At 45.4% G+C, this 13,712-nt stretch overlaps 3 protein-coding genes and 1 long non-coding RNA gene across 4 annotated transcripts in view; 3 read left to right on the plus strand and 1 right to left on the minus strand.

Moving 5' to 3' along the window:
• The window catches only part of Ccpg1 (cell cycle progression 1), a 54,691-nt gene extending 51,863 nt beyond the window's left edge, over positions 1–2,828 (plus strand). The window contains exon 11 of the mRNA XM_085689377.2: positions 2,691–2,828. Coding sequence (XP_085545503.1) covers positions 2,691–2,722 — 32 coding nt within the window. The 3' untranslated portion in view covers positions 2,723–2,828. The remainder of the gene's footprint in view (positions 1–2,690) is intronic.
• On the minus strand, positions 1,595–7,086 carry LOC125393573 (uncharacterized). Its single transcript, XR_015001787.2, has 3 exons — positions 6,768–7,086; positions 6,197–6,408; positions 1,595–2,144 (listed from the first exon to the last, which is right to left on the minus strand). It is a non-coding gene; the product is annotated as an uncharacterized LOC125393573 (long non-coding RNA).
• On the plus strand, positions 2,755–3,033 carry Pigbos1 (PIGB opposite strand 1). The gene has a single exon (XM_048423202.3). It carries the CDS (start codon positions 2,755–2,757, stop codon positions 2,917–2,919), a length of 165 nt encoding a protein of 54 aa, XP_048279159.1. The 3' UTR covers positions 2,920–3,033.
• A 12-nt stretch (positions 7,087–7,098) lies between the features above and the next one.
• Positions 7,099–13,712, plus strand: part of Rab27a (RAB27A, member RAS oncogene family) — a 50,898-nt gene continuing 44,284 nt past the window's right edge. The window contains exon 1 of the mRNA XM_048423199.3: positions 7,099–7,296. The gene's annotated coding sequence lies outside the window, so the exon portion shown is untranslated. The remainder of the gene's footprint in view (positions 7,297–13,712) is intronic.

Raw genomic sequence — 13,712 nt, forward strand, 5'->3', positions numbered from 1 at the left:
CTGGGATCAAAGGTGTGTGCCACCATGCTGAGCATTTAAAAAGAAATGGTGGGGGGGGGCTGGAGAAATGGCTCAGTGATTAAAAGCACTGACTGCACTTGGAGAACTCCCTAGTTTGATTTCCAGTACCCACACACTGTGGCTCCCCTCTGAGGGCACCAGGCATGCATGCTGTTGCAGATATGTACATAAAGATGCACACTCATACACATAAAATAAAACTTTTAAAAATGCATCGGTAGAAACATGAAGTAGACGGGATCGTCTGTGCTTCAGGCCTCAGATGCCCTCTGCTAACATTCTTAGCTTTTGAGTTGGTGGAAAGAAAGGGCCTGTTATTGCATCCCAGGATTTTACCTGATAGTCATAAAGATGTTTGGCCACATATGGATGGCTAAAGTCCGACTATTTAAGGGGTTAAAGATAGTCCAAGGTAATTTGACTTGAGGCCTGCAACACCTGACTCCACATAGTCACTGAAGTTCTAATTAGTCAGCTGGTCTATTAGAATGTTTAACGAATGTGTTTTGTTTTTGTTTGTCCTGGAAACTTCAGTTCATGAAACCCAAGATTCAATTATCATCTTTTAAAAGGGGGGGAGGGGGGTCTACTGAACAAACTGAGGTTCAAAAGTCTTAGATTATCTATTTATTTATTTATTGGTTGTTTGGTTGTTCAAGACAGGGTTTCTCTGTAGCTTTGGAACCTGTCCTGGAACTCACTCTGTAGAACAGGCTGGCCTCAAATTCACAGAGATCTGCCTGAGTCTGCCTCCCGAATGTTGAGATTAAAGACCCGCGCCACCACTGCCCAGCCAAAAGACTCAGATTTAACAGCAAAAAAACAAAAACAAAAACAAACCAAGAAACCCCACTACATTAGAAACAGTTTCAAATGGCCTCTGGCTTTTGTTCCTTTTTTGTTTGTAAACTCTTCACCATTGAACCAAAGCAAGATTGGTAAAATTGTCATTTGTGTGGCCAGTTATGTAATCTAAGAGAAAACACACCTGCCTTTCCCTCCATGAGCCTAAATTCCACTTGAAAGCCATTATAAAATTGATGAAAATCAGCTGCCATTGACTTGTGACCCGGATCCAGGGTTAAGAATCCAGAAAGTGAGTGACTCCTTCGCTCTGTTCTTCTCATTCATTAACATCATACCAAGGTGATTGACAAGTAGCACTGTTTTCTAGAAGGTGCTATGTTCATTTGTAAGTTTCCACTATTTTCAGTTGTTGGAACTAGAAGCAAAATCTCCATCCTGTTTTTCTCAAAAAAGGCATGCAATGGTCTGCATTTGATGTCTCCAAAAATATCAAAAGGAACTCAACAAATTTTGTTGTTGTTTTGCATTGTTTTGCTTTTTTTGAGATAGGATCTTACTATGTCGCCTTGGCTGGCTTGGAACTCACTATGTAGACCAGACTGGCCTCAAACTCACAGAACTCTGTTCCCCCCGCCCCCCCAATAGTGCTGGAATTAAAGGCAAGTACCACCACTCCTGGCTCAATACATTTTTATAGCCTCTTAGAAATTTTTGTCATAAAACTTGCTAAAAATTATGGCTACTGTAGAGAAATAATGAAAAGTCATTATTATTTATTAATAAATTTTATTATTATTTAGATAAGATTTAAAATGAGACAATCATGTCTGACTTCCCTTGAGGTATCTTTTGGAGTAAAAAGTTTTGTATGACTTGCAAGATGGTTGCCATCCCTTGCCATCCTTTTGCCATTTTAAAAGCTACCAGTTTACCCACACTGAGAAGACTAACATGGCTAGGTTAGTGGGATAAGCCTGTCATCCTGGCATGTTGGAGGGGAAGACAGAACTGTAACCTCTAGAACAGCCTGCCTATCTCGAAGAGCCAGAACAAACAGGCAAACATCAGGAAAGAACTCAGTGGGAACGTGCTGTAATAGAAGGGTGTTTAGCGTCCTCTCATGCCACCCTCTGCCCTTCATTCCCTGTACGTTCCTTTTTAAGGCTTTTGTTGATTGGTTTTGCTTTTTGTTTGTCTGAGACCTGTTATGGTATCCAGACTGTCCTCAAACTGGCATGGAGCCAAAGGGTGACCTTGTGCTCCCCATCCTCTTGTCTGTGCCCGAGTGCTGGGAATATGAGCATGCACTGCTGTGCCTGGGGGAAATACAAAGTTAAATGTAAAATAAGATTTGTAACTATTGGCAACTAAATTGAAATTTTAGAAAATATTCCATAGTAAGGCTATATGCTGTCCTGCAAACCCCTATGTATTTGTATTTATTACTTAGTGGTTCTTTTTCATTTGTTTGTTTGTTTCAAGACAGGGTTTCTCTGTGTATCTCTGGCTGTCTAGGAACTCATTCTGTAGACCAGGCTGGACTTGAACTCAGGGCTACCTGCCTCTACCTCCCAAGTGCTGGGATTTAGTTAGTGATTCTTAAATATTATAAAAACATTCACACCAGAGCAAACTCGTAATAAACCTCTGAAAGGGCAGTTGTTCTGGAGACACGGCCCAGGGGTTGAGAGTGGATACTGCTCTTCTAGAGGTGTTCAGTTCCCAGCACCTGTGCTGGATGCCAACCACTGCCTGTAACTCCTGCTCCAGGGACTCTGACACTTGCTGACCTCCGAAGGGACTTTTTAAAAAGGCTCCTGTACTAAGTGGTCCCTTTTTTGTCCCCTTTTCTTTGGAAACAGATCTGAAGAGATTCGCTGTCCGCGGAGCATAGCCGCCCTCGGCCTGTGCACTACTTGTTTGGCAATGCTCAGGAGATTGACTGTCTCACAGGTGCTCTTTGCTGCCGCCCTCGGAATTGCTGGAGGGATGTATATTTATCAGCCAATATTTGAACAATATTCCAGAGACCAGAAGGAACTAGAAGAAAAACTGCAAGCGTTTCAAGCAGCAGAAGAAAAGAAGAGCTAATTCTGCGTCCAGTGAATTTGTAGGCACTGTTCGCCATTCTGTTGAAATTACACATGGACTATTAATCTAGTAAAAATTTAGGTACATTTTAATAAATAAATCATGGGTAAAGGATTTAAGGTTATTTGTTTATTTATAGTTTTGTTTTCAAGACAGGGTTACTCTGAGTAGTCCTGGCTGAACTAGAATTTACTCTAAGCATCCCAACTTCAGCTTTCCAAATGCTTGGTTTATGGGGGTACTGGCATTTGTTTTTTTAGATAGGATCTATCTGTGTAGCTCGGGGTGGCCTCAAACATGCAATCCTGCTACTGGTGATGAGATTACAGAGTCTCACCACATCTAACAAATAAGATAATTCATTTTAAAAAATACTTCTTTTTACAGCATCTTGAATTTTGCAGGCAAATGGATGGAGCTAGAAAACATCATTTTGAGTGAGGTAACCCAGACCCAGAAAGACAATTATCACATGTACTCACTCATAAGTGGTTTTAAACATAAAGCAAAGAAAACCAGCCTACAAATCACAATCCCAGAGAACATAGAGAACAATGAGGACCCTAAGGGAGACATACATACATAGATCTAATCTACATGGGTAGTAGAAAAAGACAAGATCTCCAGAGTAAACTGGGACCATGGGGGCCTTGGGAGAGGGTTGAAGGGGAGGGGAGAGGCGGGGAGGGAAGCAGAGAAAAATGTAAAGCTCAATAAAAATAAAATTTTTTAAAAAAATACTTTAAAATTAATATAATTATGTGTGCTTCATGTTGGTTATACACACAGGAGTGCAAGAGCCTCTAGAGGCAAAACTTGTTGAATATCCTAGCTGGAGTTACAGATGATTGTGAGCTGCTTGTGGGTCCTGGGACTTTAATCCAGGTTCTCTGTAAGAGCAAATGTGCTCTTAAGTGCCGAGCCATCTCTCCAGCCCCGAAATGTTTCACTTTAGTATTCACTTATTTATTTGCAATTTTATGTCTTCTCAGGACAGGGCATAATTTCCTATTGCGAAAGTGAATTCAGTATGCTTAGTAGTTTAGTGTCTGTGTGTGTGTGTGTGTGTGTGTGTGTGTGTGTGTGTGTATTTTCTGTGCTGGAGAGATGGCTCAGCACTTAACAGCACTGGCTTCTCTTTCAGAGGTTTTGACTTCCCAGCACCCAGTTGGTGGTTCACAACCATCTATAACTGTAGTCACATAGGGTCCATGACCTCTTCTGGTGTGCAGATGGATGTACATGCAGACAAAACATTGATATACATAAAATACATCTTTTTTTAAAAAAATTTCCCTTTTCTTGTACAATACACACAATGCGAGAGTTCTGCCTGTTAGAGTTTTCCAGTTTTGGAGACTGAATCCAGGGCTTCCTGAAGCTATGTAAGTGTGCTTCCACTGACCTATACATCCCAGTTAGAGATGGTTGTGAGTTGCCATGTGGGTGTGGCAGCTAAACCTCCATCCTCTGAAAGAGTGCTCTTAACCGCAGAGCTATCTTGTCAGCCCCTGCTTTTTTTTTTAAAAAAAAAAATGAGTTTATTCCATTTATTTTTACATGTGAGTATTTAGCTGGCATATATGAGTGTGCACCACTCGAATGCTTGGTGCCTGTGGAGGTCAGAAGATGGCATCAGATCCCTTGGAAGTGGAGTTGCAGACAGTTGTGAATCACCACGTGGGGGCTGGGACTTGAACCCAGGACCTCTGGAAGAGCAGCCAGTGATCCTAACCACTGAACCACCTCCCCAGTCCCAGCCCCTGCTTTTTAAATTCACATTGAATTCACTCAGCAGCCAAGTCAGGGCTTGAACGTGTGACTATCCTTCCTTAGTTTGTAGAGTAGCTGGAGCTACAGCCCTGAGCTGTCAGTGTTGGCTTGCTTATTTTTTTAACTCTTGCCATGTAATCCAGGATGGCATTAAACTCGTCACTCTGAGCTCAAGTTGACTTCAAACTTGTCATCCTGCTTCAGTCTTCCAAGTGCTGGGATTGAATTTGTGTTTGAATTTTTTTTTCAGGTATCAAGATTCTACTTGACAGAAGCTCTGGGAGTATTGGAATTTGGTTACATGTGTCTTTTTATTCTGGGACCCAGGCTCAAAGAACAGGCTTTATCTGGGTTATGACGAGAGAGAGACAGACTGACTCAGGACTAGGAATTGTGAGCTTCTGTTTGGGTATGGCAAATGGCACATTTTTTCATTATTGGTTTACAGCATGTCACGTGATCTCAGATAAGGGTAGAGACTCTTGAGACTAGATGCATAGTCAAGTCACAGGGCAATGGATAGAAATATACGATCCTGTTAGAGCCAATGAATAATAGCCCTGCCTCATGCATTAACCCAAATTAAACCACCTCTGACGTCGGTTTGGAAGTCCTAGGTTTCATGCCCAGGACCTCAGACACTAGGTGTAGTGACACTGCTGTGCAGACCCAGCACTCAGGTGGAAGCAGGAGAGTCAGAAGTTCAAGGTCATCCTCAGCTACACAGGAAGCTGGAGGACAGCCTGGGCTCTGTTGTTTGTCTTCCAGGTCCATCTGCCCTTCCTGGAATCTGTCGCCTTCATCCCTTTTTCAGACTCACGTCATTTGCCTTGATTTGGTGTTACTTGTATGTGTTCAGACACTTATTTTCTAGAGAGGGTTCCACTGTGTTGCCCAAGCTGACTTCAGACCCTGGGATCAAGTGATATTCCTGCTTGAGCCCCCCTTATCCATACCCTCCCCCAGTGGCTGGGATGCAGGACCTTCCACTCTGTCCATCTACCAATGACGTCCTTTACTTGTTGCTGAAGTCTCCTACCTAAGCATTAGTCTTACAAGTAAGTTCTGGGGGCCAGGAGCAATTTAACCTAGCCCACTGTTGTAACCTATGTGCCTTGAAGTGCCTTACTCATTGAAAGCATCCTCAGCTGATGAATGGCCACAGTACCTGTCTGTAAACGCCAAGTCATGGCCCTGCTCAGCTGCAGAAGTGGAGAAGCTGAAGGTGGGTATTCCACCTGGATTGTACCATCAGCAGTCACTGTGTTGTTCCCTAATAGTGTTCATAGACTGTCCCCCAAAGTTTGTGTGTGGGGCGTTTGGTCCCCAGTGTGTTGAAACTGAAAGACAGTAGCTCCTTAAGAGCTTGTTCCTGAAGGAAGACAATTGCCTGACTTTTCCTGAGGAGTCTGTTTCTGTTGGCCCCAGATAGAGAGGAAAGGGTAGAAAAGATTCTGTTCAGGGCCAGCTTGGTGAAGCCAGTGAGTTTATCAGGATTACTTACAGAAGCATGGGTGGCTCCAGAAGCTGCCGTCCTCAGAAAGCTCCTTGGACATAGTTGAGAAACTGTCTGCACTGTCCTGCAGTCCCAGTAGCAACAGACAGGAGGGTGGACTGGCTGGCAGGAACGGGACTGCTGGAGTTTGTGGGGGAGGCTGCATGGACAGAAGCTGAATTCAGGCTTCCCGGCATTTTGCTTCTCTCGGATGTGGAATTCTGAAAGCACAAAGGGGCAGGCCCAAAGGCCAGTGTTGATGGCTCCGAGCCACCTTTGGATGGATTTGGCTAATAATATCATCCCCGGGTTAACATCCAAACTCCTCAAAGAAAACCCTGGGCATCGAGAAGAGGCCGCTGGGAGGCAGCAGAGGCTCACAGGTTGCTCCTAACCCTGTCTTAGTATGTTATGCCTGCCCACAATTTCTCTTACTGTGTATTAACTGTCCTATCAGTGTTTCAGGAATTCAGGCTTACTGTAAGCAGAATTAGACTGTGTTCGCGTAGACTCCACTACGCTGGCCTTTGCCTCCCAGAATTGTATGTCTATATATATATATTTCCTGCCTGAATCTTACCTTATTTTTCTCGTTGTCATATCCAGGAACCTCCGGCAGGCCATGCCCAGACTCTCCCCAGCGAGGATGCACAGCCAGGAAAGGGCTTTTAGAACAGACCTTAGTAGGTACCAGGGCACGCCTCGCCTCGCCAGGATCCTGGGGCAGTTTGACCTTTTTGTGAATGGTACTTTGGGTCTCAAAACGAAAACCACCCCCTGTGGTTCCCGCACCTTCCTCAACAGGGCAAGGAGACCTGTTCCGGGCCAGGCGAGGCAAGAGGTCGTTTCTGTGGCGGGGGGCCTGCGGGCAGGTGACAGGAGGCGGAGGCGGAGGCCGCGCAGGGACCGCCCCCGCTGCGCTCTCCTTCACGGGAAGTGATGTGGGGCCGGACGGAAAAACCCGCCAAGCACCCAAAAAAGGCCAGTCATTTGGGGTCCCAAGCTCCGTTTGGAAGGGAGTGCCTAAGGGATTGAACACTACGGGGACTCAGTACCTCGAGGACTCAGCACTGCAGGGACGCAACGCCGCGGGGACAGCACCAAACCGGGTGAGTGCTCTACGTCTTCCGTGCGGCAGGTTGCGGGCGATCGAGCTGGTCCTGGGGTGACCAGGGGACAGAGGATCTTTAGACGAGATGCTGGTCCCGTTAGGTTCCAGGGGTTGGGGTCCAAGGTTTCCCCAAGTGAAATCTAAGTGTCAGAGGCCCCATAAGGAGGTAAGGAAAGTAAGGTCCACTCCACCCGGCTCTTGTTCCTTCGCTTTTGTTTTGACTTTAAAGTCTTTAGAGGTCCGCTGCTTGCAGAAGAGAAAGGGCTCTCCCTTTTGCTATCATTCAGAGAACCCAACCTGTCTGCCAGGTCGTAGAGTTACCCTAATGGAGGTAGAATTAATGCGATGACACATTTTGGTCACTTTGTCAAGGCCAGGTCTCTACCCAGCAGCTGGGTACCGATTTAGAAATTCAGGTCTGAAAAGTAGGCGATCTTGAGATCTCCTCAGCAACCCCCTGGCCTTTGCAACCTGCTGTTCCCTGGGTTGTTCCCCACAGGTTTCTCTTATGAGCCCAAGGGCTAACAGCTGTTCCAGTTAGCTGTTCAGCCCTGCTGCCTGAGGGAGGCAGGAGACATTTTTTAATCATTTCTTTAAAGCTTTCTGGAGAGTGAAAACAGCGTGAGAAAGGTAATCCTCGCATTTGGGAGGTGGACAGAGAGAATTAAGGGGTCAAGGTCAGCCTTTGCTTGAGGCCAGCCTGGGTTACATGAGACCTGTCTCAAAAAATAAAACCACTAGAAAAAAAAAAAGAAAGAAAAAAAGAAAGAAAGAGCCGGGAAGTGGTGGCGCTCGGGATCTCTGAGTTCGAGACCAACATGGTCTACAAGAATTAGTTCCAGGACAGGGTCCAAAGCTACAGAGAAACGCTGGGGGGGGGAGTGGGGAGGGAAGGAAGGGAGGAAGGAAGGAAAGAAAAAAGAAGTAAAAAGCATACAGCAATGCTGAACAACACCTAAATGAGAATTGTTTTCTTATTTTCCCTTGGTCTCCTTCCTTCCCTCCCCTCACCCATCCCCTGCTTCCTTTCCATAACCTGTCATAATTTTTGTGTATTTATTTTTGACAAATTGTGTGTGTGTGTGTGTGGATGAAGGCCCATACATGTGCATTTATACGGCAGAAGTCAATGTTGACCGTCTTTCTCCATTGCTATCCACTGTGTGTGTGTGTGTGTGTGTGTGTGTGTGTGTGTGTGTGGTCTTTTGTTTTTAAGATGGGAGTCTCACTGTGTGGCTCAGGTTGGCCTGGAATATACTACATAAACCAGACTGACCTTCAACTCACAGAGATCTTCCTGCTTCTGCCTCCTGGATGCTAAGATTAAAAGCCTGACCGCCTTACTTTTGTTGAGACAGGTTTCTCACTGAACCTGGAGCTCCTTGTCTGGACTGGTTGGTCAGTCCCAGGGATCCTCTCCATCCCCAAGCATTAGGATCACACCCCAATGTGGGTTTTGGGGATCTCAAAGCAGACCTTCCTGCCTGCACAGGTCTATAAGATACTTTGTCCACGGGGCCACCTCCCCAGTCATTGTCTTGGTTTTGATTTTATGAGACAAGGTCTCACTCTCATACCCAGGCTGGCCTTGAACTGATGACAATCCGGCTTCAGCCTAGGAAGTGCTGGGATTATGGCTGTGTGCCACCATGCCCAGCAGGTTGTTTGTTTGAAGCCATGAATATTTGTTTATGACGTTTTTTTTTGTACACCCAGAATTCTTATAGTTTTAACTTCTCTATTTCATTCTTTGGTTAATTTTAAGTTAATTTTGTGTGTGATGTGGGGTAGGGGGTCTAACTTTATCTCCCCAAATGTGGATATTCACTTTTGCCAGAAGTGTTTGTTGACAAGACTGTTTGACCCTTTGAATTTTGGCCCTTTGGCACCACTGTTGAAAATAAATCAGATCCAGATGTGGAGTTTGTGTCCGGATTTGTAGTCTTCTACATACCGTATGCCTGCTACTACAGTGGCGGCACCCTGTCCGGATGGTTGAGCCCATGGAGTCTTGAAGTTAGGGCATGCCAGGCCTCCAGCTTTGCCCTCCTGTTTAACGGTTGCTCTTGGCCATGGGGAGTCCCTTGAATTTCTGTGGAAACTAAGGCCAGCTTCTCAGTTCTGGTAGACTTTCTGAAGGGGCAGGGTCTGGAGAGAGAGCTGGGGTTTCCACTTAATCATCCCAGACTCTTTGGATATATAGGTTCCAGGGACTCAGGTGGAGCTTTCACCAGAACAAATTGTAATACAAGTATCTGTGTTTTCTGCGGGTTTTAGGCAATCCCTGTGAAAAGGTTGTTCGACCCACAAAAGGTCCTGACCCACAGGTTGAGAAGTACTGGTATAGCCCATACTTTTCTTAGCAAAGAATCTTCTTATAGACCTCCATTTTCTATTGCTGCCCACTGCCTCCCACTGAATGGAGCTTCCCACTGAATGAGGAATTGTGAGACTTCCCAGTGTGAACTGAATTAATTCGGCCTAGAAAGTGTGATAACTAATTTTATGTGTTTTGTGTGTTAGGAATTATTTTAGCACAGTATGGAGTGTTTGAACACATACACATAATGCAATCCCCTAATAAAATAGATTGGAAGGAACAGGGCTTGCAGGGTAAAGTCCGAGCCCCTGAGAAGAAAACTCTCTTGCCCTTGTGTGACTGGCCCTTGAGAAAGTAGCTCTTGCCTTTGTGAGCATCCACTCTCTATGCCCTGTGAGATTTGCTTGGACTGTGTTTGCTCCTCTGCCTGGTGATCAGGAAATTTGAGTTGATGGTCTGGCTTCCCTTAAACTGATTACTCTGAGAGCAGACACTGGAAGCTAAGATAAAAGCTTTTAGTGAACATGAAGTCCTGGTGTGAGGGGCAGGAATGGTGAGTATCTAGCTGGCTAGGACCTTTCCAGAGTGGGGACCCAGGGATGTATGATTGAGATCCAATAATGCATTGTATTTATTGCCAATTAAAATTGAGCATCTGGCCTAAAAGGGATTGGGATTTCCTTCCTTTCTTCTTCCCTTCCTCCCTTTCCTTATTCTCTTTCTGCCTCCTCCTTCCCTAATCTCTCTCTTTCTATCTAATTGGATCTCATGTATGTCAGGCTAACCTGGAACTCACAGTATAGCTGAGGATGCCCTTGAACTTCTGATTGTCTGCATTCTGCTAGGATTATAGGTATGTGTTACCAAGCCCATGTGAAATTCTAATTTGAGGATGGGGTTCCAGATTTACCAAATAAAAACCATTAAGTTTTTCTTTCTTCCTTTAATTTTGTTTCCCTTTTGAGTGAGGGTCTCAATGTAACAAGCTAGCTCTTGGCTGCCCTGACTCTGCCTCTTGATTGCAGTGCACACCATCACACCTCATTCCAAAATACAAACATAAGAGATCATGCTTATACATAGAAAATGCTTGTTCAAGTCCAAAGAATGGCTGAGCTCTGACTCGGTGGCTGTGTGTCTCCGCACAGAATTTGTTAATGGCACCAGAGCTAAAAGCAAGTCAGAGAAGCACTGGTTTTACTCTAGACTTTCATAGTAAAGGAGATCCCCACCTAGAGAGGCTAAGTCTGTCCAAGTTACATAGACTCCGGGGTGGAGCCAGAGCTAGATCCAGGGCCCGTGGCACGATGCCTGTCTCAGGAAATTATGTGCAGGGTGGGGTGTAATGGCCTTGCTGCTGTTCCCAAGGACCTGGGTTTGGTTCCCACCATCCACACTGTAGCTCACAACCACCCATAATTCCAGCCACAGGGGATCCAGTCCCCTCTTGACCTCTCCCAGGTACCAGGTGTGCATGTGGTGCACGTACATTCGTGCAGACAAAACACTCATACACACACATACAATACATTTTAAATATTTAAAAGAAAATCTGTAGCTCCAGTTCCAGTACCTCCTTCTCACTTCCATGGGCACGAATGACGTACACACAAGCAGAACCCCCATACACATAAAGTAGGGGAAAAATCTAAACTTTTTAAAGGAAGAAAGGAAGAAAGAAAGAAAGGAAGGAAGAAAAAAAGGCAATCCTATAAATGAACACGTTTTTATCTGCCACTAGGAAAACCATACTTCAAAGCCCCTGATTTTTTTTTTCACAACCTGGATGGTTAATTCATATTAAGCCTTACCAGCTGCCAGGTCAAAGCATAATAAAATTGGTTGCCAAGAAACGGAAAAGTCTGTTCTATCTTGTTTGCTGTGGTCTGTCCCACCGCATGGGCGGATGGTAGAGCATCTGGGTGTTACCATGCGCTAATCTTCTGTGTATTTGTGTCACTAGAGGCGAAGACAAGGTATCAATTGCCCGGTTAGACACAACAGAGCTCTTTAATTCTTGCATTATCCTAGCATGGGGACATGAGGTGTACAGCTCCCATCTGTACAGATGCATAGATATAAATCCCTCACTTGTGGCTGGGGATGCTGCTCATCATGGGCTTGCCCGGCACACATTAACCTCTTTCTGCTCATTTGGGTTACCGAAGAATTGTGTGTTTGTTTGAGACAGAGTGTCCTGTAGCTCAGGCTGGCATGAACTTACTATGTAGCTGAGATGACTTTCGACTTCCGATCCTCCTGCCTCCACTTCCAAGTGCTAGGATTACAGGCCTGAGACCCCATTCTTGGTTTATGTGGTACTGGGGATTGTTCACCAGGGTTTCATGTGTCCCAGGTAAGCACTTAACCAACTGAACTACTTCCTGTGTCCTATGTAAAAAAAAAAATAAAAATTGCACAATAGAAGAAATATGAAAAAATAATCTAAAAATATTAACCCATAGTTGTGGGCAAGGTTTCTTTATTTCTAGCTGTGTTTGTTAATTTTCATTCCATATATTTTTTGTTTGGTTGGTTTTTTTGTTTGTTTGTTTTTGAGACAAGATTTCTCTGTGTAGCCCTGGATGTTCTGGAACTCGCTCTGTAGACTAGGCTGGCCTCGAACTCAGAGATCCGCCTGCCTCTGCCTCCAGAGTGCTGGGGTTAAAGGTTTGGCCACCACTGTCTGACTTCCTTTCATATCTTACTTGTACAGTTGTGCTGGCCGGAGTGCGTGAAGTCCCTGAAGAGAGCCCGAGAGGACCCTGGGTGGCCCAGCAGGCTGCTGGTTGTTCTGAGCTTATCTTATCTGGCTGGAGACCAGGATAACCCTTCATTAGCCTTCTTTACTCTGTGCAAGAACATAAAGTAGACTGTGGTGTCTTTGACAAACTGACTCATCTCTGTGTCCCAGGCCACATGCTTGAAAGAGCCAGCACTGCAGGGATCACTGGGATGCTTTTGGCTCCCATGCCGCTGGTGATGAGTTACTGGGCATCCCACTAGCAGCTTTCACAGGGGTCATCATCCCGCCCTGTCGGGGACTTTAGCTACTGTCTGTCTGTCTTTCTATCTGAGACAGAGTCTGGTATAGTCCCAGGCTGGTCTCAGGCTCACTGTGTAGCCCAGACTGGCCTTGAACTTGTGTTTCCCTTGCCTCTGCCTTCGAAGTGCTAGGATTATAGCACTTCAAAGTGCTATGGACAGTTACTGCTGGTGTTGCTTTGGTACTGGCCAGGATGCTGCTGAACAACCAGTGCACAGGGAAATGGTGGATTAGCTGGGCCAAACTGTAGACAGTGAAACTGAGAAACCCTGCCTCAAAATCACTGAGTCTCTTTGACTTGTAGCTTTCTGAGTAAGACGTTTCCTCCAGTGTAAAAAGTTAACTGTATCTAATTTTGCCAACTTTTCCCTTACCCAAGTCTCATATGTTAAATATGGGGTTAAGGCTCCCGTCTATGCTTGTGGTGGTTTGAATAAGAATGGCCCCATAAGCTCATATATTTGAATCCTTAGTCATCAGGGAGTGGCACTGTTTGAGAAGGAGTAGGAGGGATGGGGATGTGGCCTTGTTGGAGTGGGTGTGGCCTTGTTGGAGTAGGTGTGGCCCTGTTGGAGGAAGTATACCACTGGAGGTAGGCTTTGAGGTGTCAAAAGCCTGTGCCAGTCCACCCCCCCCCCCCTCTCTCTCTCTCTCTCTCTCTCTCTCTCGCTCTTTGGATCCGTGTGTAACTCTCAGCTATTGCTCCTATTCCATGTGCGCCACCATACTCCCTGACATGATGATAATGGACTAAACTCTCTGAAGCTGTAAGTCAGCCCCCAATTAAATGTTTTCTTTTATAAGAGTTATCGTTGGAGGACCAGGCATGGTGGCACAAGCCTTTAATCCCAGCACTGAGGCAGAGGCAGGAGAATCTCTGTGAGTTAAGGCCTGGTCTACAGAATAAGTTCCAGGACAGACTCCAAAGCTGCACAGAGAATCCTTGTCTCTGGGGGTGGGGAGAGTTGTCATGGTGACAGTGTCTCTTCACAGCAACGGAGCACTGACTAAGACAATGCATGGATATGCTTTAAATTCCTACAAGGTT

This window comes from Myodes glareolus, chromosome 4 (assembly GCF_982192425.1).
Source record: "Myodes glareolus chromosome 4, mMyoGla1.1, whole genome shotgun sequence".
Taxonomy (NCBI): domain Eukaryota; kingdom Metazoa; phylum Chordata; class Mammalia; order Rodentia; family Cricetidae; genus Myodes; species Myodes glareolus.

Coding starts and splice junctions, on each gene's coding strand:
- Pigbos1 (XM_048423202.3), top strand. CDS start 2,755: ATGCTCAGGAGATTGACTGTCTCACAGGTGCTCTTTGCTGCCGCCCTC.